This window comes from Heptranchias perlo, chromosome 16 (genome assembly GCF_035084215.1).
Source record: "Heptranchias perlo isolate sHepPer1 chromosome 16, sHepPer1.hap1, whole genome shotgun sequence".
Taxonomy (NCBI): domain Eukaryota; kingdom Metazoa; phylum Chordata; class Chondrichthyes; order Hexanchiformes; family Hexanchidae; genus Heptranchias; species Heptranchias perlo.
This window is the reverse complement of record NC_090340.1, coordinates 9,084,644-9,109,721: the sequence shown is the minus strand read 5'-3', so window position 1 is coordinate 9,109,721 and position 25,078 is coordinate 9,084,644. Positions and strand designations below refer to the sequence as shown.

Below are 25,078 nucleotides of genomic sequence, written 5' to 3'. Positions count from 1 at the left end.
CTCTGTTGGCTGCTTACCTCTCGTTATATCCCCCTTTATCATTGAAGTGATTTCATCTCTAATCACTAAGGCTACTCCTCCCCCTCTTTCATTTTCCCTGTCTCTCCTGTAGACCTTATAACCCGGTATAATTAGTTCCCAATCCTGACCATCCTGCAGCCAAGTCTCAGTAATAGCTATCATGTCATACCCTCCAATTTGAATTTGAACCTGTAGTTCATTTAATTTATTCCTTATACTCCGTGCATTTGTATATAGAACTCTTAGTTGGGCCACACACCCTAGCCTGACCTTCAGCTTTGATGCTGGGTAAATCGCCTTATGCCTTCTAGTTTTTATTTTATCTGTCGTGCCTAAAGTACACTTTCTTTCCGCTTTCACTTGTTCTTGAACAACTGTTTGTACTAGTTGTATTGTAGATTTCCCCAGGGTCTTGCCCTCTGTTGCTGCTCTCAACTTTATTCCCTTCTGACTCCCCGCTCAGGTTCCCATCCCCCTGCCACTCTAGTTTAAACCTTCCTCAACAGCACTAGCAAACACCCCCACGAGGATATTGGTCCCGGTCCTGCTCGGGTGTAACCCGTCCCGCTCGTACAGGTCCCACCTTCCCCAGAACCGGTCCCAATATCCCAGGAATCGAAATCCCTCCCTCCTACACCATCCCTGCAGCCACGTATTGATCCTGTCTATTCTCCTGTTCCTATACTCACTAGCACGTAGCACTGGTAGTAATCCTGAGATCACTACCTTTGAAGTCCTGCGTTTTAATTTATCTCCTAACTCCTTAAATTCACCTTGCAGGACCTCATCCCTTTTTTAAAAACCTATGTCGTTGGTACCAATATGGACGACTACTGGCTGTTCACCCTCCCCCTGCTGTTCACCCTCCCCCTCCAGAATGCCCTGCAGCCGCTCCGTGACATCCTTGACCCTAGCACCAGGGAGGCAACATACCATCCTGGAGTCACGTTTACAGCCGCAGAAACGCATATCTGTTCCCCTTACAATTGAATCCCCTATCACTATAGCCCTGCCACTCTTATTCCTCCCCTCCTGTGCAGCAGAGCCACCCGTGGTGCCCCGAACCTGGCTCTTGCTGCTTTCCCCTGATAAGCCATCTCCCCCAACAGTATCCAAAGCAGAATATCTGTTTGAGAGGGAGATGGCCCCAGGGGACTCCTGCTCTACCTGCCTAGTCCTTTTACTCTGCCTGGCGGTCACCCATTTCCTTTCTGCCTGCGTAATCTTTACCTGCGGTGTGACCACCTCACTGAACGTGCTATCCACGATAGTCTCAGCATCGCGGATGCTCCACAGTGAATCCACCCGCAGCTCCAGCTCCGAAATACGGTTAGCCAGTAGCTGCAGCTGCACACAGATTGGTGCAGAGCTGCAGAATACATCTTTCTTTTGATCCACGCCCCCAAAAGACATCCAGAATGTAGGGACCATTAATGAACAGTGGTTACAGCTGGGTTTAAAGTTTAATTTGAAGTAGTAGGTGAACACCTGGACTCGAGAGAGCTTGGAACTTTTTCAATGGATAAGTTCACTGGCCAATAAGAAGCACCCATCACTTGGGAGTGTTTCTTGGTTGTTGGTGTGAACCACCCAAGCACTCCCGGGACAACAGCCAATGAGGTTCCTGTGATATCACAGATAAAGGCTTATGCTTACTGAAATGAGAAGGTGGATAAATACTGGACCCGCACAATAAAATATGGAAGCTAACAGACTTCTTTCACATATCATTTTTAAAAGAGCAGTTTGATTACATTATCCAAGCCCCAATTATAACAATTAAACTTAATCTGGTTTACAAAGCAATTAAGATGGATTTAATATAGGTTCAAAGATGGTGCAGAGCCAAGTACTTAAAAATTCCTTCAATTATGGTTACAAGGAGAACAAACCTGTCGTAAGCCCATTGCTTTGGTATTGGTACAAGAGCTCCCACGTGTGACAGGCCCAGGTAGTATCAGCAATACCAACCTGTGTGACATTTAACCAACTTTTACAAGTGAACAGAGCCCTTTAATGCACAATGATGTATCTTTCCATAATATAAAAGGCTCTAAAGTGCACATTCCATACACAAGTACCACAACGACAGAATAAAAATACACCAGACCCACCATTCAGACGACTGCATTGTATGTTGGGCATTTCAGGGCCAGTGGAGTGGGGGGTATTAAATCTTAGCTTTTCAAGCCGGGGTTCTTGAGGTCTCATTAGATTTCAGTAGCTCGCTGCATTTTTTGATTTACTAGCACATTATTTCAGTTACTGCATATTAATAAAAAAATGTTTTTTTTGCAAAAGCACTGGTTTCCTTTCTGTAGCTCCTCTGTCCTTTAGAAATTAGGATGGGGTCCCCAGGAGTGCATCAATAGCTGCAATGGATCCTCTGTACAGAAAACTTCATAAAGCACTGGTTTTAAGAAACACTTCACATGTCACTTTAAATTATGATGTCCTTCCAAAAACAATCTCAGATTTATATTATTTGTATGTTTAAGTTTTGCCCATTTTTTTTTTAAAACTAGCTTCAAAACCCACAACTGTTTATCCAGCTGAGCATATAAAGTTCAGAGACCTGTTACAAAATCAAGTCATTTCTGCGAGTCAAGGGACTAAGGAGAGGGGAATTGAGAGATAAAAGAGTTAGCACACCATCCTCTCACTTGTAGAACTCAAAGAAACACACAGGCCAGACTGATGGGATGAAGTCACTGGGAGAGTCCCACATGAAACTGAGTTCAAGCAGCCTCAACTATTACTGAATGCAGCAGGTAAGTTAATACCAGATAGGCAAACAAGTTGCTCTGAACAGAGGGATGGTGATCCACAAAATAGTTCTTAATTGGTTCAAAAATCAAGGACAATACATGAAATTAAAATTAGCAAAGTGAGCTAGTCAGCCATATTTCTGTAGCAAACTGTGGAAATCAGTAACAGCTGAGCAGTTAGTGAATGAGTCACTGCACAATAGGATCCAGTGAAATAATTCATAGCTCATGAATAACGCCATCATGCTGTTTCTCAAGAGTAGAACTCTTGGTATTCCCCTGCGTCTCCAAACACCATTTATACAACAAAGATAGCTAAAAGTTTTTAAATTCGTCGTATGTGCTTAAAATTAAAATGTTACTGCAACACCACTTACTGCAATATCATAAATTAGCTTTACACATCAACTAAATTTGGTTATTTAACAGCGTTACTCAACAAGATAACTTTTGTTGAGTTATGACTGCCTCTGTAAGCAACGCAAATGAAACTACATTTGATCACAGTTGGTTTTCACACTAGCTTTTTTGGGATGATCTAACCTGGGAGTTGGGAAGGAAGACCACTAATTCCACTGAAGGGAGTTGTCTGGTTTGGTGTCGAGAGTGGAGGAAAGGCTTTCGCTGGTGATTGAGGGGTGTTGAATGCAGAACTCAGGTTAGGAGGGAAACCCTGCATACTCGGAGTGTGAGATGCAGCTGATCCACCAATTGTCAACGAAGCCATGCCAGACAAAGGGTCAATCTAAAAAGAGAGGACGGGAGGAAGAAAGAAAAATCAGCTTTAGAGAAAAAAATAATTAAAATTTAAACACATTCTTGGTTTACCTCAAGCTACCAAAATAGTTCATAAAATGAGTCATTTTGAAAAAGTGTAAACTCAATGTGAATTTGCCCACAGATAGAGAATAGCAAAGTGTGACTCTACGGTCTTTTACTCAATCCTTCCCCAACCATTATACTTTCCTAACGTGGTTAAGAAAGAGAAGCTTTATATTTACATTACTGCTGGTACTGGACACTGACTGCACCATCAGTAATGAATGTAGAGCTAGAGCTCCACTAAACTCACTCTCCAATCAAGGAAAAGCAGATATGGAGAGTGGAGCAAGGAAGAGAGAATCCCTGGGTGTGAAAAGGCTGCATCATTGAAGTTCCACAATTACATCTGAAGTATAGCTCTTGAGCAAATGGAGGGGGCAGGTTGCATTGCAATGCAACTGAATCCAGATAACAGAGAAATTTTTTAATATATTCCGTATGTTTCAACATAGATATCTATTTTCGGTATTGTTAGCAGGTACACAAAACCTGGTCAGTTCTGATTAAGAATCCTACCCAAAACTTAAACCTCTCTCTTTTGCTCAGATGTTAACTTAATTCCATCATTGGTAGTAATTTCACCACCATCCCAAGCAGTTGGCTCCTTGCCAGGTATTAGGTGCCAGTTGCCCTCTGGAACACTGTCCAAATAGCTACTGACTGCTGACAGTCAGCGTCAGCAGGCTATTTAGCCATGGGCGAAAGGAAGGTATCACAGCTGACCCCAATCCAGTCCTTACCCTATGTCTACACAAACTTCCAGCAGGGCTCGTATGACGGAGCATAAACGCTGGCCACCTTTCCCCTCCCTAATCCAGGAAATGTGAGGCAGATTGATATGCCTGTACCATCATCTCAATGGAGAGCAACAAACAGTACAAACCAGGGGTTGAATCCAGGCCTTTCTGGGATTTTATGGCTCAACTTCTCAATGGAAAAACTCTCAACAAGCATTAATTTCTCAGGGTTTTTTTTGCTACCTCTTGGTTGCCATTTGCACAAGTTCTCACACTACTGTCTGTTTGCCACCCACTGCTTTCTCTCTCTTCCTATAAGTCTCTCCTCCCATCTACCCTGTCTTCTGTATGTACCTTCCTTTCCCTCTGCATATCTCTACTGAGACTGGGAGCCAGACGTGGGGCTCCAACTGGGTCCCTTACAACAAAAATGATCTCATTCATCCAAGAGTATGGAAGAGAATGGGGGCCAGAGCTGGGCTGCACCTCTACCCTGTGCTGAATAACCATCTTGCCCCTGTTGCATTGGATCTGAAGTCACAGCCCTAACTGATACTGTATTGTGGGGGGGGCCTCAAAAGTTACTGCAAAATACGCACTTCCAAAAGAAGCTGAAGACTGGATCTGCAGTGGACCAGATAGGTTTCCTGTTGCTTTCACACTGGACCCAGAATTGCAGATTTGACTGGCACTGGCATGCCAAGCTAGTAAACAAGCAGGTTAGAGAGAAACTGGGGGCCCGGACCTCCTGCCCCATGGGATTCAGCTGTTTATGGGGAACATAGGAAATTGAAGGTGTGCTGCAGAGCAACACTGTCAATAAATAGCAAGAGGAGATGATGTGCTTCCTTTATCAAGTAGGGAAATCCATTGCATCACACCAGAACTGCAGAGTGCTCAGGTTGACATTTCCAGATTTAACCATAATTATGAAATTCATCTGGTGGGTGGAGTTGGGAGTTATTGAGTTTAACCTTAAAATCAGGAGGCATACAAATACCTTTGTAGTCTTGTGTTTATCATAGGCCAATGAGCTGTCTAGAAACAGATTGGCACTCAAAGTTTTTAAAGTAGAAATAAAAACAAAAACTGCTGGAAATACTCAGCAGGCAGGCTTATGCTCCACAGGCATCTGCGGAGCGGGGAAGGTAGTTTAACATTTAAGGTCTCTTGGCCCTTCCTTCCTCTCTCCTCAGAGGCTGCCTGACCTGCTGAGTGTTTCCAGAATCTTCTGCTTTTATTTCAGATTTGCAGCATCTGCAGTATTTTGCTTATTTTTTTTCTTTTTGAAGTAGATTTTAGGAAGTGCTTCCTGTTCATGCATAACGCTGACTGCAAAACGAGTGGGACATTTCTCGATATTAAAAGTGCCATATGAATACTTGTTTCATATATAATTGGACGAATGAGTAGGTGAGTAATAAGGTTGTAACTTCAGGTGACAGAAGTCACTACATTCAAGTTCAAGTTCTCTATTGGTGGCATATGAACCCTGTGATTAAATTACAACCTTATTGCTTTTACCTGTAAAATATTTTATGGTTATACATTATAGTAAAACTTTGCCTTGATATCTCTATTTCACATTACTAACAATTACAATATAAAATTCCACTTTAGCACAGGAAATCTCAAAAGAACCACCAGCCGATATACCCATCATATTGCAGTCAAATGAACAATGAATCTGATATTTACACAAGTTACTGTGGGTTACAAATAAGCATACACTGTAATTTCAGCATTTTTGAAAAAAAAATTTCCTAGTCTTTTTTAGTTTACTCGCTTACATAAAATCATGACTTTTCATTAGGTCTTGTATAAAGACAACATTAAAGAAGGAGGACAATCTTGCTCCACTTAACTATTTGTACCTGTACAGGTGACATGGTTTCTATACTGCTGGTACTAGGTGCGCGGACCTTGGGCATTACACCAGGAGGTGGCTGGCGGGCTTTGTTCATGACATTGCCACAGTTCGCCACCATCGTGAGAATGGTCTCTGACAGCTCCTGTGACACACTCCTATTACGGAAAGGAAATGCAACATAATAATGGCATTCAGGAATCACCCAACAGAAGCAATGCAACAGTCAGACCCAGAATTACACGATGTCCCCGAGAATCCAGGCTACCAATTTCACCGAGATCATTCTGGTCAGGCAAAAGAACACACTCTAGATTATGCAGGAAACGATTGAGTGAAATAGCTACAAAAAAATATTTCAACTAAAAACTAGTGGATCAGACTGGGGCACAGTTCAGGCACCAACATATGCAAACCTAAAGCTAGTTCTTTCCTTAACAGTTATTCTGAGGCATTTTGAATGTTATCGCAGTCCAGAACAATCATTGGTTCAAAGACTATGCTGGGTTCGATAACTGTGCACACAGTGAATCTAGCCGCCACAAATCTCGGTTACCAATAATGCAATTTTAAACAATATATAAATCCGAGTTGTGCATCAAGTTGTATTTACATTGTGAAAATGTGAACCATGTCACAGTGCAGTTTGCATTCAACAATGTATCCAAGTACTGTTAAAACAGTTAGAACTGGACTTGACATTCCAGATCAAACCTCACTGAAACATGTAGTAAAAAGACTTGCATTTATAGCTCATCGCTGTAATTCTCCAACATCATAACCTGTCGCAGAACATGCATCAAACAGGAAAATCTGAAAATGGTGTCTATACCACTCCCCTCACTAGATGGACGTGATGCAAGTTGCTTTTTATAAAGCATACAGGGTTTTCCTGTCAGCAAACTGCATTGCTACTTTGTAAGTCACTTGATGAATAACCCAGAACAGCTACAAAAGGCAACAGTGGCATTTGCTGCTAGAAACATTGCATCACACAAATAAAACCCCCTGTTCAGCATCACAATGCCAAAAGGCAGGTGACAATTTGCAGAGCTTCATGTGGTTGAGTAAAAATTTTAATAGCAAGACTATTCAAACTACTGAATACATTTTCATAGTCAATTCAGAAATAAGTGCCAAATCACTCAATAGGGGAACATATCAATTTAAACTGAAAATAAAAAAATATTCTTGAATATCCCTTTACTAGGTTAAGCCTTTTAGTATAGTAATTCCTCATGTAGAAATACTGTAACCTCTCTGAACACTAAAGACCCACATAAAAGTCATGTTGTGGTGAGCAGCACACGGAAAGAGCCATAAAACAATTACTACGTCACAGGTTGCAGCACATGAAAATGTTCCTATTTTCCCTTGTGCAGATTTTCAATGCCCATGAATGGTGGACAATTGTTTTTTTTTAAATGTAGATATCTAGATAGATAGATAGATATAGATATTCTGCAGTCTGGTAGCTTAAGGCAGAGGGAGCTTGGGTCTTGGTAGCATTCGGAGGCTTGGCACTGTTGGGAGGATATGATAAGGTATGTGACTATTGGTGTTCCCCAGTGATCTGTACTGTGGTCTCAGCTTTTCATCTTATATATTAATGACTTGGATGAAGGAATGGAGAGTTTTATGTCCAAGTTGCAGATGACTCCAAGTTAGGAGGCACAGTGAATTATGTGGCTGGGAGGAGGAAGTTGCAAAAGAGACAGACAGATTAAGTGAGTGGGCAAAACTCTGGCAGACAGAGTTCAAAGAGGGGAAATGTGAGGTCCTCCACTTTGGATCTGAGAAAGACAAATCAGAATATTTTCTTAATGGCGAGAGACCAGAAGCTGTGGAGGAGCAAAGGGATTTAGGTGTCCGTGCATATAAATCACTAAAAGCAAGTGCACAGGTACAAAAAGTAATCAAAAATACTAATGTTGGCCTTTATCTCAAGGGGGCTGGAATTCAAAAGTGAGGAAGTGATGCATCAGTTGTTACCAGCCTTGATCAGATCTCATCTGGAGTATTGCGCTCAGTTTTGGGCACCGAACCTCAGGTAAAATATATTGGCCTTGGAAGGGAAAGGTTACATAAACTTGGCTTGCATTCCTTTAAGTTTAGTAGGTTGAGGGGTGATCTAATTGAGGTGTTTAAAATGATAAATGGATTGGATAGTTTCTTTGCATCTACCCTATTTCCTCTGGTGGGAGAGTTCAGAACAAGGGGGCATAACCTTAAAATTAGAGCTAGGTCATTTAGGAGTGAAATCAGGAAGCACTTTTTCCACACAAAGGGGAGCAAAAATCCGGAATTCTCTACTCCAAAAGGCTACGGATGCTGTGTCAATTGTAATTTTTAAGACCGAGATCGACAGATTTTTGTTGGGTAAGAGTATCAAGGGCTATGGATCAAAGGTGGGTAAATGGAGTTGAGTTACAGATCAGCCATGACCTAACTGAATGGTGGAACAGGCTTGAGGGGCTGAATGGCCAACTCCTGCTCCTATGTTTCTATGTGCCTTTTGGAAGGATTAAGGAAAGGAGGGGAAGGCAAAGAGCCTGGTGACTCCCTGACCCTTGGCGATGTTAGATGCATCCCTCCCCCACCCCATCTTTCTGAAGCACATTAAACCCAGTACAAGTCAGCCTTGTGGAAGATTTAATAGGAAAAGTCACCATTGATTTTTTTGTTTTGTTGCTCAGGCTTAGCATTATTCACTGTTCTGTATTACAGCTACTGTGAAACAAAGAATTCAGAAATGAAAGTACAAACAGCAAGTTCACAACTTAGGTGTTGAACTATAAAGGTGCACCCTTGTGTTACAGCATTCTTTTCCCCTATTGCCAAAATAGCACCTAGAGGGCAGCAGTGCACAACAAAATATAACCTGCATTCCTACTTAGGGTTTTGCTGAAAAGGCAGCCAACCATCTCGGGTACGGATTTCCTTTCAATCATAACGTATCACTGGCTCACAAATAACTTACACTAGCTAGTGGCTTGTGCCACTCAAATTTTCAAAAAATATAAATTACGTTTTTTAAAAAATTATTATTTACGAAATACACTTATTTACAGAGTGCTGTTCTTACCCTGCACAGGCCTGTAGGCAAGCCAACATGGTAGCCAGTGTTTCCGGAGGAAGCTGAGCACTCTTGGGCTGTTCCTTTTCAGGGGCCAGTCCACCCATAATGGAAGGACACCGTCTCTTTAGGAACGTCACGCATGCCTGGATAAATGGTTCCTGTCAAAAACAAACATAGTTGGAGGTTATTGTCCTATTCCAAGAGGTATAATCAGGTTAAGAGGAGAAAACAATGGAGGCCTCACTTTCTACAATCATTTTACCTCAGCCAGTAAAAATGACTTCACATAACCAGGCTCAAAGTAGTTCTTAATATCTTCATCCCCCAGCCCCACCCCCACTTTCCGAGCAGAATCTCTATACTGGTAACATGGTACCCTGGCAACAAATCTACAATCCAGCGCAACCTGAATGAACATTCAGCTGTTGGTAGCACGAGTGGGGGAAAAAGAGAGGAAGAATTCGCATTTATGTAACAAATGTTCCAAAGAGTATCAAGAGTTTCAAATATACTGAATTACTTTGAAGTGTAGTTAACAGTTTTAATCATGGCTGACAAGTGGCTGCAGTCATATATTGCTATAGGTTGTCCATGTGACACCTGATCCTCCTCTGACCAAGGTGGATAAGCAGAAATACTTCTCCCAAGCCTTCGCCAACACTGTTTTAAATCCAGCTACCAGCTGTATACAAGAGCCCCAGGGTGGCACCTCTTATATATCACTGCAACTAGGTGAGAGATGGAAAGTGGCAGGTTAGAGGCGACAATATGGAGCTCTTGTCTCAAATTGATATCTGGGTTAAAAGCAGTATTGGCAAAAACATGGGAGCAATTTCTGCCCACATGAGAATTTCAGAATTACCCATGGAACAGCATGTATTAAAAGTCTGTAAATACTGTTCAAATCTTGGATGCATTCCTGTTAACCCAACAGAGACCAAATACAGAATAATGCTGATTCAGAAGTGTGTGTGTACCATGTGTAATTCTGGATATTTTTCCCTGTTTCAGAGATCCCATTCAAGTTGCTGGAACTATTTTTTGTTGAGTCACAGCACAAACAAAATTCTAAAACATAAACTGCCTAATTTGTACTTTCACTGCCTCTAGCCGCACTAGAACCAATCTGCGAAAGAATACAGAAAACATTAAACCCATTTTAACTTCTAATTGCCTTGTGTTCAATTAAAAGCATAAAGTTAAATAAAAATACAGTTTCAACCAAATACTCATCAAAAGGTCTGTAAATACAATTTCCATTCCTTCATTGTGCTGACCATATAATTCCACTTGTTATCAGGGCAGCCCACCAGTGGGTCATAGTTTATAGTTATATCCCACTGATCTTCACACTGCATTCCCACCAAGAACCTTGGTGTTTAATGAAAAGTCCACTGCACTCTATAAAGTAACCTATATCCTGATTGCAATTTTGTTTCTGGAATGGATTTTCAATGCAAAATATCTGGCTGCAAGATTCTTGTCCATCAGGAAATTAGAATAAAGAAAATTTTATACGGCCTGAGGTTATCAGCAAGTTCAAGCAAAATTGTTTTTGCTGAGGTACATTCGTGGTAAATTTAAATCTACAAAGTGCAAATGAAGTAAAATTTAATAGATAGCGAACATTTCCCAAATTACAGTATAGCCTATCACACTGAAAAGTGTATTACAACATTTAGAATTATAAAGTTTAGCACTGATATCTTACCCCATGCTCGCGAATTTTATCAGTCAACCATTTATCAAGTTTGAGGTATTCTCGGCGAGATGCAAGTGCAGCAAGGTCAATAACAAAGGCAAACGGAGTACCATTTAGCAGCATAGACAAGGCCTGCAAGGCAAAACAAAAGCAATCATATAATCACTTCATAACTTAGCTCCAAATTCAAGAGTTTTGTAAATTTGGAAATATAAAAAGTCCTGTAATCCTTTGCACATTCATCCAATGGTTAATTGCAAGGAACTCCAGCAAGTTTAGATTCCTCTGATAGGATTGCTAACTGTTTCACAGTAATAGATGCATTATGCTGAAACTGCATTAGCTTGATTACAACTGCACCCAAGCTAAAGCCCCATTAAAATCAAGCTTACCTACCCCAAACATGGTCATCTTTGTTCACTGAATGTACTTCATATATGCATTATATACCCATGAAAGGCCTTCAAACCAGAGAACACACTTAGAACAGAGCCAGTGCAAAGTGCACACTGTACAGAAGCCTTCTTCTCCATTCCAATTACATGCAACTGACTTCGACTGTGGAGCTGACAGGTAGAGCCTAATGCAGGATTTCCCTCCAATATGTCCAGTTACCTTTGTGAATTGTACTTTCTCCCTCAAAGGGGTTTTCATCATTAACATTAGTTACCCACCCAACAGCACAAAAAAACTCTTTAAAAAGAGTGCGATCTGTTCTAGTGTTGAGCAACTCCATTGCAAGACAGCATTCTCTGGCACTGTCTAATCTGTATCTTGAGTTTGGAAGTTAATAGCTCAAAAATTGCTGGTTAGGTTACTTAGGTACCGACCTTCGAGTCTTGGGAGTCATGCAAATCTTAAATCAATGTTCCCATTAATTTGCATATCTCTCACCTGTGTATCATCAGCAACTCATGTATGTAAATTAACAGATCTTAGTGTTCTGATTCAGGATTTATCTACCTATGACACAGTAGCACTAAACATTCCCTTATATCCCATCCAGCCCCACAAAATTAAAATAGTTCAAGCCAGCGAGCAAGAAACAGAAGCACAACAAATCTGAATTGTTTAGGCTTAAGGGGTGGAAATGGGACATATGCCCTAGTTTGGACGGTCATGCAGTACACTAAATAAGCCTACTAATGAACACTGAGCTAGCATGGCACAGTTTTCTTACCTTCAAGTCTTGAGCTACATCTAGAATGCGGGAGAGCTTGGCCTGGTCGTACTGCTCACCACGCATGTACCACTCTGCCATTGCGTGCATGATCAGCTGTCGGATTGAGGGAGATTGGCCCTGTATCAAAACATCAAAACACATGAAAGAAACCTCACTGATGGGATATGTATGCATGCCTTTAAGTGAAAACAGAAAAGAGGCAGTTTTTACTACTAGCAACAAGGACGTTCTTAAGAGTTCCAATTTCACTGCAGCAATGAGGTTAAATTTGAGAGTCCCCTGAATAGCATCAGACCTCATTTCACACTAACACAGCAGAATGGTATAATGTTTAAATCTGTTTATATCTGTTGCGATTTGCATTTGGTTATCTGCACAATTCATTATTTTTTAAAATTGGTACGTTTACTTCTAGCGGTCAAAAGGGATGCACTACAAATGTTGCAGTCAATGAATTTGGCAAAGTTGGCAGGCTAGTAATAAAAGATTAGCATTTCATCACGAGTTACAATTACTGCATTTTTTCCAAAGCAAGCACCAGGCTATCTTTTCCCCCAAAAATCCCAATTTGAGCTTACCTGTCCGTGCCATGCATAGTGCAAGATAATGGCAGAATTCGGATGATTGCCCAGGAAAATTGGCATCAGTGTGGAAATGAGCTCATGGCGCAGTGTGTGCCAGGTTGGGTTGATCTGCAGTAAGGCCAGTACCAGCATGTCCGGGCAGTGCTTGATGGGGAAGTTGAAGAGCTGTTTGACCTGCTCATACTGTCCCAGCTCTGAAAGACGCAGTAAGGTCTCAATGAGGTCCAGGCTTTTCCTGCATCAAGGGGATAAAATACCGAGTTAGCAGCAGACGATAATATGAATGTGCCTATCAGGAGCATGTTCAGGCTCAACCGTCCTCTCAGGTAAAGAATGCTCCAAACTTCAAAATCCTTTTCCAGCACCAGATGCATGCAAGAATTGAGGAGGTAGAGATTCAAGATTTTTCTTCCCCCCACCCCACCCCACCTGCATGGTATACACTATATATCTGAAGCTTTTACAGCATTTAGAAAGTTAAATATGACCGCTGTCACTTCAGTACTGTATAAGCAAACAGTGAAGCTTCCTGACCCTGGGTGGTCTGCAATATTTTTCAAACAGGTAAGCATCTTCATACCCCTGCCTGGTTAAAGTGGTGGCAGAATATACTCTTCCACAATTACATTTCCACAGAAATTTTGTGAAAAAGCAAACACTAGCATCAGCAACTTTAAAATCTCAATTCCAGAGTTCAGTAGCTTTTTGTTTCTTCTACTTTTGAACAAGCCCTCTAAATATCTCATTCTGATTCCACTGAAGAATTCTGAAAGCAAATGGAGCTTAAAAGCAAAAGCTTTCATAAGTGCAGCATTCTCCCAGAGCATAACTACAGAGCACCCTAGAAACCCCACATGAACACAAACATTGCCCTCCAGAATCAGCTTCAATACCAACTTCAGTTGCAAATAGGAGACAAAACTGCTGTTACTGAATAATGAATGAATGTCCCCAGGCAGTCTCGTGACCCCGTTTGTCCTAGTCAGCATCATCATTAAAAAAAAAATCACAGAAATTACAGCACAGGAGGAAGCCATCGGCCTTTCGCTCCTGTGCGGATACCAGCTCTTTGATTGAAGCTATCTAATCTAATTCCATTTCCCCGTACTTTCGAACAGCTTTTTTAAAAAATATATATTCTTCCTAGTCAAATAATTGTCCAATTACATTTATAATTTCTGTCTTAATAGCCACTTGTGGTAAAGCATTCCACAGTCTTATCACACTGCATCCAACCCCCCACCCCAAATTCTAAATTCTCCTTTCATTCTTCTGGTCATGATCCTGTCTACATCCCCATCATCAAACAATCGTTCATTATTTATCCCCTCAAAACTTTTCATGTGAAAACCTCAGTTACATTCCCACTCAACACACTCTGTGCCAGGAGGAAAAGCCCCAAGTTGTACACCTTTGTTTGTAACCAGAGCCTCTCATTCCGCGGCATCCTAGTGAATTTCCCCGGTACTTTTTCCATGGCTCTAACATCCTTCCAATAACCAGGTGACCAGAATTGCATGCAATACTCCAAATTACCTCACCAATGTCTCCCACAAATTTAGTATCACTTCTTTGCTTTTATAAGGGCAATGGGACTAATTGGATAGCTCTTTCAAAGAGCCAGTTCAGGCACGATGGGCCAAATAGCCCCCTCCTGTTCTATACCTACTATGATATTCAATGCCAAAGAATCAAATAATTTTTTTTGAAAGAAAAATCAATTCTGATTGAACACCAAAATTGACAATTTGAAAGGCAAACACAGATCCAATATTTTCTTCAATTAAACTAAAGACACGTGGATCAGACAGCAAAGGGAATACTGAAATTTAAACTCAACCAATTCTACTTTCCCAAACTTTACTACATGTGCCACCTGCAAAGTTCAAACACTAAGTAGAGCCGAACAATCAACTTCGATGCACATTCATGGGTCTGTTCCAAAATTGTTGCAGGGCACAATTTTATGGTGGATGCCTGCGCGCACCCCCACTTTTTTCTCTTTTCAAATGATCTCCGGTATCTGTCAGAAGTACTAAACTTATGTGGCCCATACAGCATCTCTTTGTGGGAGCACAGCTTCCAGAAGAGGTACATACCATGTAGCAATTTCCCGGTTGTCATCCTCTGGAGGGGCTTTCAGGATGTCTGTCACCACAGTATGACATGGGTAGTCAGCAAAACAGAAGATATCTGGATTCATTAATGAGTGTTGAATAAAGGAAAGCTGGGAAACAAAAGCCAGACTGGTTCATTATTTCAATTATACCCTTTCCAAACCAAACTCACCTCACTAAGTTTTCAAACAAAGCTTTTCCAACACATGAACCCTTTATAAGTTTCAGATGGTTGGGCTTTCATATATGACATACACATTCTGTGTGCTGCACTTTTTACTTGAGCAGTGAGAATTGCTATCTCAAAGCATTACAGGTTTCAAAGCTAAATTTTCACCAACTTCCCAATTCTTTTTCGATCTCTCCCTCTCCCTCCATACGTGAATAATTATTACACGGGAAGGCTACAGGATTACTGTTTTACACTTGTGTGCACTCCAGTAGCCTGGGGCAGTTACCTGATCCTTTCTACCATCTTTTCCTCAAGCTCAAAAGAAAACATCAATCCTGAATTTAGATAATCTAATCACTACTTCCTGACTTACTCAACACCTTCTACTCTTTTCAACCTTGATGGTGTCCTACACTATGGGCCTTGGCTTCTCAATACAAAAAAAAACTAGAATTTAGTATAGCGAGTAATCCTTAAGACGCTTACCAATGCTTACACTTTAAACAAGCATTTAAGAACATTTTAGCCTCTGTCATACAAGACCTCCAGCCAAATGGAGAAAAAGGGTGATGGCTCACCCTCAGAGGAAGTATCTAAACTCTGTGCAGCATCTCAGAGCAAAATTAAAAATCACCAACTCACTGTGAGGAGGGCAGGAAGTACAAAGCTGCCTCTTTTTTTAAAAAAGTAGAAAATTTTGAGACTGTTCCACTGATGCACTTCAGTTTTTTTTTAAAAAATCAGCTACCCCCAGATTTCCAAATAAACTGCATGGTGAAATAAATCACATTTCCCAATTGATTTTCTAAAGCTATATTCATTTTCTTTTTAAAAAAAACACTAACTTTGACAAAAATGAAATACAAAATCATGGCTTAGTGATGAAAACAACAAATTTTTGCTTTTTTCAGATTTATGACTAACATGACCCTTCTGAAATTCTTGTGCTGCAGCACCATACAAAATTTTTTTTTAATCCCTTCAATTTTCTCCCCTCCAGCCCTGATGATCCTGCCAACATAAATGCTCAGTGAGCAAATTAGATTGTTCTTCCTGTGGATGAACAGCACAAATTTAAGTAGAAATGAGTCAACTTCTATCAGAGTAAAATTATATGGAATAAACTGCCTAACATCTGTGTTGCTGGACTGATTTTGGCACAATTAAAACTTACACTGATGTCCAAAAATAAATGTTTGGCATCTTTAAGCAACTTTTAAACAGAAGTTTAAGCCAATCAGAAAACAGAACGCCTTAAACACCAGAATCAGATTTAAATCTAGACTCAACACCAAAAAAGGATATTTTTGAATATTAGATTAAATCAAATTAAAATTTAAGCAAACCACCAACTTTCCAATGCGTACTCAGCCAATACTAAATCTTGTAATTGCTGACCCATCCCAATTAGTATCAGGAGTTCACAAGCATGTTTATCCATTTGCATAGGGTCTGCCAGTAACTGCCTTTCATGGTACCCTGATCAACTGAGCACATATTTTCCTATTTAAAAACCAACACAGTAAATCTCTAGAAACTTCAGACAAGGAGATTCATTTAAAGATTGCTCCTTACAGGTTTAAATCCTAGAGAGAGCACAAGTACCACCTTCTAACATTTCTATGACTGGATTTTTGTCCCCATGAATAAAATCTTACACGTGTTTATAAGTTTGATTATACTTTGGAATATTCAACATTAGACAGCCCTGCAAATATCAGAAAATTCACCAATTATGAAAGACACATTCAATAGTTACTGCCTTTCAACCTTTTCATTAAACAATGTATTCAGAGCTTTTATAATAGTTCAGCTGGTTAAGCCAGTAATTAACTGAATATCTCCAATTGAATCCCCAGTCTATGCTGAGTTAGGGTGACGACAGGGCTACTGCAATTAACCAGAGGGCCCTAGGTTAGGCAGAGAAAGAGGATCAGCCAGGGTTCCTGCTACTGATTTACTATTCAACCGCTCTCAGTGGAAGTCTCTTTGTGGATAGGATTGGGTTCAGCTAGATGCTCCGTGTGCTTGAAAAGCCTGACACTTTGGCCTAGGTTTTCTGTTTTAGTGCTCAACAGCTCCCAATTTTGCAACTATTAATTTTAACAATAGGCAGGCAAGTGCTAAAACAGAAAACCCTGGCCTTTATTGTCTGGGCTCAAATGAAGGATGGCCATATGGGCAAGATACCAGAGAACACCTGGTGGCTGCAGAACCATTCCTAACAAGCAGTTAACACCGTGAGGGGAAAATAATATTGGCGGGGTGGGAGGAGAAAAAAAACTGCATTTAGCAGGTTCTTGTGCATAATATTTCAGGGCTCATTCAAATATTCAAGCACAAAACCTGTGTGATTTGTGCAACAGTGGGCACTCCATTATAACTGGGTGGGGGTCTGCTCAGATTAGTTTTACAATTGACATGAAAGGACCACCGCACACAAAACAACAGAAGGCTGAGCAGTTACTGAACTGCTCCCTCCTCCAAGTGCTATGGGAGATTAGCCATGATGTGGAGATGCCGGTGATGGACTGGGGTGGACAAATGTAAGGACTTGCATAACACCAGGTTATAGTCCAACGGTTTTATTTTAAATCACACGCTTTCGGAGCTTACCTCCTTCGTCAGGTGACCGTCACTCACCTGACGAAGGAGGTAAGCTCCGAAAGCGTGTGATTTAAAATAAAACCGTTGGACTATAACCTGGTGTTGTGCAAGTCCTTACATTTATGGGAGATTAGGGGAATCAAAGTGCCACAGGAATTAAAAAACTGACAAGTGGCCATTTCAATGAGGTAATGTCTACAGATGTAAATGCCTATACTAGAACCTCAACACCACATTTGTATAACAAACCCCCCCCCCCCCCCCCCACTTTCACAATAGAGAAGGTACTAAATGATAACAAAGAGTCAGTGCCTTGGTCACCTTTTGTACAAGTCTCATCAATAGTGTGTCACACAGCACACCAACCAGCTGAGAAATCAATCAAAAGCCCAAGTGCAATCAACAAATTATTTTAAATACCCATCAGTAAATTCCATCCATTTTATCTGGGACTATACCTGTCCTTCTGCATGTTTCCAAGGCCTATAGATGAGATCGACAGGAAAGACTTCAATCCCCATCCCCTTCTGGATTCCATACACCGCTATTTGCAACCCTTTGCTGTCACGAAGGATGAATCCTGGGTGATCCAGTTCATAAGTCACCTCCTTGAAATTCAAGTTTGGATTCTGAAAACATAAAATAAAAAAGGTATTTATTTTATTCACAAATACAATGTAGTTAATTACATCTTTTCCAGTGTAGTGGATAGCATGCTTCACTTCATGTATAAGTGAAAGGAGAAAACTACAAGTCTGGCTGCTTTTAAAGGGAAGCCATATAAATTCGTAAGCACCAATGGTAGGGTACCACAAAATCAGTATTTTTCTCTGCTCCATGAACTGGATGCTGCCAGGTCTTGCTGGTCCAGTTTTAAATTAAGTGCAGAAACAGCACTTCTCCAATGGCTTTTCCTAACTCGTGTTCAGGCTGGTCTGAGTACAGTTCAGTGAAATGAACTAATCTGTTCCAGGGTAGATAGGGTCCTCCCTACCCCATAAGCTGCATCAGTGGAGTCACTTGGAAGGGAAGCAGAAAGCCACAATAGCTAATTTCCACAAGTACAAAAATAAAACAGGAATCGGATCTTTGCTAAAAAGACATTATCTTGGCTTGCCTAACCTGTCCTTCTCCTTTCATCTATAAGTATCCAATATGGTTCAATATTGTTCCAATAACCTACTTGCACAACATTTTTTCACCTCAAAATGCTCCTCAAATGGTGGACTTACAACCAGCAGTATTCCATCCTGGTCTTGTCTTGCTCTAAACTTCTTTCTCCAAACACGAGCCAGGTTTGAAAGAACACAACCTATACTCAATTTGCACTTGTTACATTTTGGGATTTCCAACTATGTCCCCATGGAAGGAATCGAAGTAATCCACATGAAAAATGTTATTAAATTAATGGGGTTAAATTCACATAGCAGAGCTGGGAACTGCAGATTAAGGTTCAGACTCTTCATTTGAATCCCAAGCGATTTAGACATTCCAGGAACATTCACACCTATTGAGGTAGGGATGTTTACTGATGAAGCCCAATGTGAAGTGTCTGGCGAGAATACACTCTTGGGAGAGGTGGTAATCAGTTTGGTCGACAGGCCTATTGGCAAATCATTGAACAAGGATCAATTCAAAGTGACAGTCCTCCCACCTGCTGGGAACAAAGATAGGAAAAGGACAAGGGGAGATGGGGCAGTCACCAAGATAGACCGGGAAGGAAATGTGACCTAGTGAGGGGAAATTCGATCATCTGAGGCCCAGAGGCAGTCGGAATCAGACAAAAGACTAGGAAGTTAGGCAAGCCCATTAAGAGGGAGAGTGCGGCATCTTAATCTCAAGGAGGGGTCTGTAGTTAATCAAATTAATGCGCGATTTGATTACAACTGTTGCTCTGTTCACTTGCAAAATAAAGCAGTTTAACGATTCATATCAAGCCTCATCTTACTAAAGTCTTTCAGTCTGCCTTCAAGAAGATTGGAGCAGTGCATGTGAGAGCACATATGAAAGAGATAGCATCCAGTCTAGATCACAAGGGAGTCCTATTGTTACACCCCCACTACTCGCCTTCAAACAGCCACCCAACCTCAAACAGACCATTGTTCGCAGCAAATTATCCAGCTTTCAGGAGAACAGCGTCCACGACACCACACAACCCTGCCACGGCAACCTCTGCAAGACATGCCAGATCATCGACACAGATACCACCATCACACGAGAGGACACCACCCACCAGGTACATGGTTCATACTCCTGTGACTCGGCCAACGTTGTCTACCTCATACGTTGCAAGAAAGGATGCCCCGGAGCATGGTACATTGGCGAGACCATGCAGACACTGCGACAACGGATGAACGGACACCGCGCAACAATCGCCAGACAGGAGGGTTCCCTCCCAGTCGGGGAACACTTTAGCAGTCAAGGACATTCAGCCACCGAACTTCGGGTAAGCGTTCTCCAAGGCGGCCTTCGAGAAACACGAACAACGCAAAATTGTCGAGCAGAAATTGATAGCCAAGTTCTGCACCCATGAGGACGGCCTCAACCGGGATCTTGGGTTCATGTCACGCTACACGTAACCCCACCAGCAAGGGGAAAAAAAAGTTATCTGTTTTTAATATTCTCTCTCTCTGCCTTTCGGATCTCTTTCTTTCTGTCTGTGTAATTTGACACAATGTGTATTCAGCACACTGGGACCTACTGTTTTCCGTCGCTAACCTGTCTGAACACCAACGACACCTTTGATTGGTGTGATGGTGTCCCAGCCTAGAATCACAGAATGGTTACAGCATGGAAGGAGGCCGTTCGGCCCATCGAGTCCGTGCCGGCTCTTTGCAAGAGCAATCCAGTTAGTCCCACTCCCCCACCCTATCCCTGCAACGCTGCCAATCTTGTCCTTTCAAGTACTTATCCGGTTCCCTTTTGAAAGCCACGATTGATTCTGCCTCCACCACCCCCCCGATCCATTCCAGATCATAACCACTCGCTGTGCAAAAAAGTGTGTCCTCATGTCACCTTTGGTTCTCTTGCCAATCAACTTTAATCTATGCCCTCTGGTTCTTAACTCATCCGCCAATGGGAATAGTTTCCCTCTATCTATTCTGTCCAGGCCCTTCATGATTTTAAATACCTCCTCCCAATCTCCTCTGTTCCAATTGCAGTAGCCCTTGATGCCTTTTGTGTCTAGAAATCTACCTAGCTCCTTCTTAAATATATTCAGTGACTTGGCCTCCACACCATTCTTGGTAGAGAATTCCACAGGTTCACCACCCTCTGATATGCGATTTGAGAACCTTTCACTCACTCACCTAACGAAGGAGATAATCTCCGAAAGCTTGTGATTTGTTGGACTATAACCTGGTGTTGTAAGATTCCTTACATTTGTTACACTCCTAGGTTACTTAATACATATTGGGCAGCAGAGGCATACATCTGCATGCAAGATGCTTGGGTGAGTGACCAGCTCCACTGTACTTAAGAAAATACCTACGGCAAACCTAAAACTTACAACAGTACTGCTGAATTTTTTTTTGTAGTTTAAGGGTACTTGGTATGAAAATTTCACTTGCTATGCATTGTACTTTACTGAAATCCTACTGCCAATATTACAAAGTTTTTGAAGTGTTTTATGTAATTTATATCCAGTTTTATATTTACCACAAAGAAAAAAATCTTGATCTGCCCATGTTTGTGTTACTCTATAGTGTAATGGGCTCATCGCTTGCTTTTTACCCCTGCGTTTGAATCCAGCTCGAACTGACCGGATGAAGTTTCCTGTTTCTAACTGCAAGGATCCTAAATGAAGTGAGTTCAAGCAGCCTCAACCCTGTTCTTACTGGTCATAGGGCAATAGGAAGGCACTGTCCCTAATTCAGCATTAATTTGAAAAGCTCAGGTCAGAGGATGGCTGGTGTGGGAAAAGGAAAAGTTGCACATTGGTGTTATTGGAATGAGCTTCTGAGTTTAGGACCAAGGCATACTAAAGGAGTAGAGGAGACTTCGATCTGCATCATGTTATACATGATTTTAGAGTGCTTAATCCTGGTACTGTGTACCTGAAATGGAAACTGTAGCATCCTCCAGTACCTTGAACAAAACATTCACAAAAGAATCTAGCAAAAAAAAAACTATCAAGGAAAAACCTCTTCCCTGCCACCTTGCAACACTGTCCAGCAATGTGACTCATGGAGCCACTGTGATGATGATGGTTTGTCCATCGTTGTCAATGACTACAGCCTATGATTCATCTCCAATTTATATACAAGTTGTGGCTTCTCATACGACTGTAAAGTCTGATTGTTGTGAGGAATGTTTTCCCACACACAGGACATCGGATGCCAGATTGGCCCAAAGACCGATCTTTCCTTGGGTTCTCTTTTCTTCGGCTAGCTGGATTAAGACTTGCTTCAAGCCTTGTCGTGCCATCGTGAATCATCTTTTGCCACTTTTTCCTGTCACAAGCATTGTGCTCCCAGGAGTTGAGGCGCCACATGTTGTTAAGATTGGTTTTTAAGGCAATCCTTATACTTTCTGAACTGATGAGCATTTACCATGCTTCAGCTCAGCATAGAATATCTTCTTGGGTAGTCTAGCATCAGGCATTCAGACTGGGTGACCAGCCCATCTTAGCTGTGCCTTTACTATCATTGTCTCTATGCCCGGCATAATTGCTCTTCTGAGAACCTGAGTGTCTGGAATCTTGTGCCACCATCGAATTTTCATGATCTGAGGCAATCTAGATGGAGATGACGGAGTTTTCTGACAACTGTAAGTGGTCCGGTCATTACACACATATAGTAAGGATGTTATAATTATCACCTTGTAGACCTTAAGTTTTGTTGCCAATTTAATGCCCCCTTTTATCTCATAACCTCGCAAAGAGCCTTCCAAAGCACTACTGACTTTCAACTGTGGTTTATATCATCGAGGAGCGCATCACTTGACATGGTGTTTCCTAGGTAGGTGGACCTATCCACTGCAGACAGCATGTGCCATTCAATGATAATATTGGATGGCACATAAGGTTTTCCAGGGGCAGGCTGGTAGATATCTTCTGTCTTCTTCAGACTGATGGTGAGGTTAAATTCCTTTTGAGCATCCGAGAAATGATCCATGATGACTTGGAGTCCTCTTCTGTGTGGACAAGCACGGCAGTCATCAGCATTGGGAAATGTTGATGTACAAAAGGGACCTGGGTGTCCTTGTACACCAGTCACTGAAAGCAAACATGCAGGTGCAGCAACAGTTAGGAAGGCAAATGGTATGTTAGCCTTCATTACAAGAGGATTTGAGTACAGGAGCAAGGATGTCTTATTGAAGTTATACAGGGCCTTGGTGAGACCACACTTGGAGTATTGTATGCAGTTTTGGCCTCCTTACCTAAGAAAGGATATACTTGCCATAGAGGGAGTGCAGTGAAGGTTCACCAGACTGATCCCTGGGTTGGCAGGATTGTCATACGAGGAGAGTTTGGGTCGACTCGGCCTGTATTCACTAGAGTTTAGAAGAATGAGAGGGAATCTCATTGAAATGTATAAAATTCTGACAGGGTTAGACAGACTGGATGCAGGGAGGACCTTTCCCCTGGCTGGGGGTCTAGAACGAGGGGTCAGTGTCAGGATACGGGGTAGGACATTTAGGACTGAGATGAGGAGAAATTTCTTCACTCAGAGGGTGGTGAACCTGTGGAATTCTCTACCAAGAATGGTGTGGAGGCCAAGTCACTGAATATATTTAAGAAGGAGCTAGGTAGATTTCTAGACACAAAAGGCATCAAGGGGTATGGGGATAAAGGATCAGCCATGATCATACTGAATGGCAGAGCAGGCTTGAAGGGCCGAATGGCCTACTTCTGCTCCTATTTTTTAATGTTTCTATACTGAACAACTTCTTCAGAGGTCTTGGTTTTGAACTGCCGGTGGCGAAGATTGTACAATTTGCCATTTGTCCTGAGGCAAATATACACTCCTTTATACCCCATACCACCAAGACCGTCGACTTCTACCTCTAACATTGCCTGTCTCTGCCCCTGCCTTCGCGCATCTGCTGTTGAAACCCTCATCTATGCCTCTAGACTGGACTGTTCCAATGCTCTCCTGGCTGGCCTCCCATCTTCCATCCTCCATAAACTTGAGCTCATCCAAAACTCTGCTGCCCGTACCCTAACTCGCACTAAGTCCCGTTTCCCCCATCAACCCTGTGCTCGCTGACCTATATTGGCTCCCAGTCCGGCAATGCCTCGATTTCAAAATTCTCATCCTTGTTTTCAAATCCCCTCCATGGCCTCGCCCCTCCCTATCTCTCTAATCTCCTCCAGCCCTACAACCCTCCGAGATCTCTACAATCCACCCATTGTGACTTCTTGCGCATCCCTGATTTTCTTCGCTCCACCATTGTTGCCGTGCCTTCGGCTGCCTAGGCCCTGGAATTCCCTCCCTAAACCTCTCCTCCTTTAAGATGCTCCTTAAAACCTACCTCTTTGACCAAGCTTTTGATCACCTATCCTGAAATCCCCTTATGTTGCTCAGTGTCAAATTTTGTTTGATAATGCTCCTGGGAAGCGCCTTGGGACCTTTTACTATGTTAAAGGCGCAATATAAATGCAAGTTGTTGTAGTTGTTTCTTATATTACAACAGTGACTACAGTTCAAAAATATTTTAATTGGCTGTAAAGCACTTTGGAACGTCCTGAGGTCATGAAAGGCTCTATATAAATGCAAGTCTTTTTTTCCTCTCTTTTATCCAAGTTCCTGAAGGTATAAGTGAGCATAGAAGCAAACTAAGGTACATAACAGAGTGGAAGTTAGAACACCACCCTGTTGAATCCATTGGAAACAGGGAAGGGGTTGGAATTTCATCTTCCATAACTCTGGAGTCACCATACCAAAAGCTGATCTATTGCTGTACAGTTCTTCATACTTGTTAACAGTATGAACAATCAGAAGTCGATTCATGCTTCTCATTGTCCATTTGCCTAAAACACATCACCGCACGGCTTCAGACAACGTAAAAAAGCTTTCAGATCCGTTGTCAACCATTTCAGTTTTAAAGGTGTGTTGAGCCACGGGCCGTGGCTACCCAGAGGTAGGTTTGGAAGGAATTTTTCAGTTTATCATTTCATTATGTTCTGATGAAGGGTCCCACCAAGAACTTCATCTTTATCAATCAGATTCTCAATGACCTGTTAAGCATTTTTCTAATACAGGTTTCCACCGCTCACTTTTTAAAAAAAAAATCCCGTTTCACTAGTTTCAGCGGGTGCTCAGATTTTCAGCGAAGTCAAAGCTTGCACGTAACCAGGCTTAGCTTGCTTTTTATAAAGAGCTCAGACCCTTTTGAGAAGCTCCAATTATGAACAAGTTTCCCAGTCAGTAGCTACTTGGCTTAAAACGTAACAGGTTAACAATTCAAAGTTCAAAG

General features: G+C 41.7%; 1 protein-coding gene across 9 annotated transcripts in view; it reads right to left on the bottom strand.

Moving 5' to 3' along the window:
• The window catches only part of cnot1 (CCR4-NOT transcription complex, subunit 1), a 182,845-nt gene that overhangs the window by 105,411 nt on the left and 52,356 nt on the right, over nt 1-25,078 (bottom strand). For 5 of the 9 annotated variants that reach the window (XM_067997627.1, XM_067997623.1, XM_067997626.1 and 2 more), the window contains exons 10-17: nt 18,118-18,288; nt 14,863-14,990; nt 12,758-12,998; nt 12,177-12,296; nt 11,006-11,128; nt 9,301-9,452; nt 6,214-6,373; nt 3,333-3,534 (exon numbers count right to left, since the gene is read on the bottom strand). In XM_067997627.1, coding sequence (XP_067853728.1) covers nt 3,333-3,534; nt 6,214-6,373; nt 9,301-9,452; nt 11,006-11,128; nt 12,177-12,296; nt 12,758-12,998; nt 14,863-14,990; nt 18,118-18,288 — 1,297 coding nt within the window. The remainder of the gene's footprint in view (nt 1-3,332; nt 3,535-6,213; nt 6,374-9,300; nt 9,453-11,005; nt 11,129-12,176; nt 12,297-12,757; nt 12,999-14,862; nt 14,991-18,117; nt 18,289-25,078) is intronic. The other 4 variants (XM_067997624.1, XM_067997629.1, XM_067997628.1 and 1 more) reach the window with 1 other exon arrangement.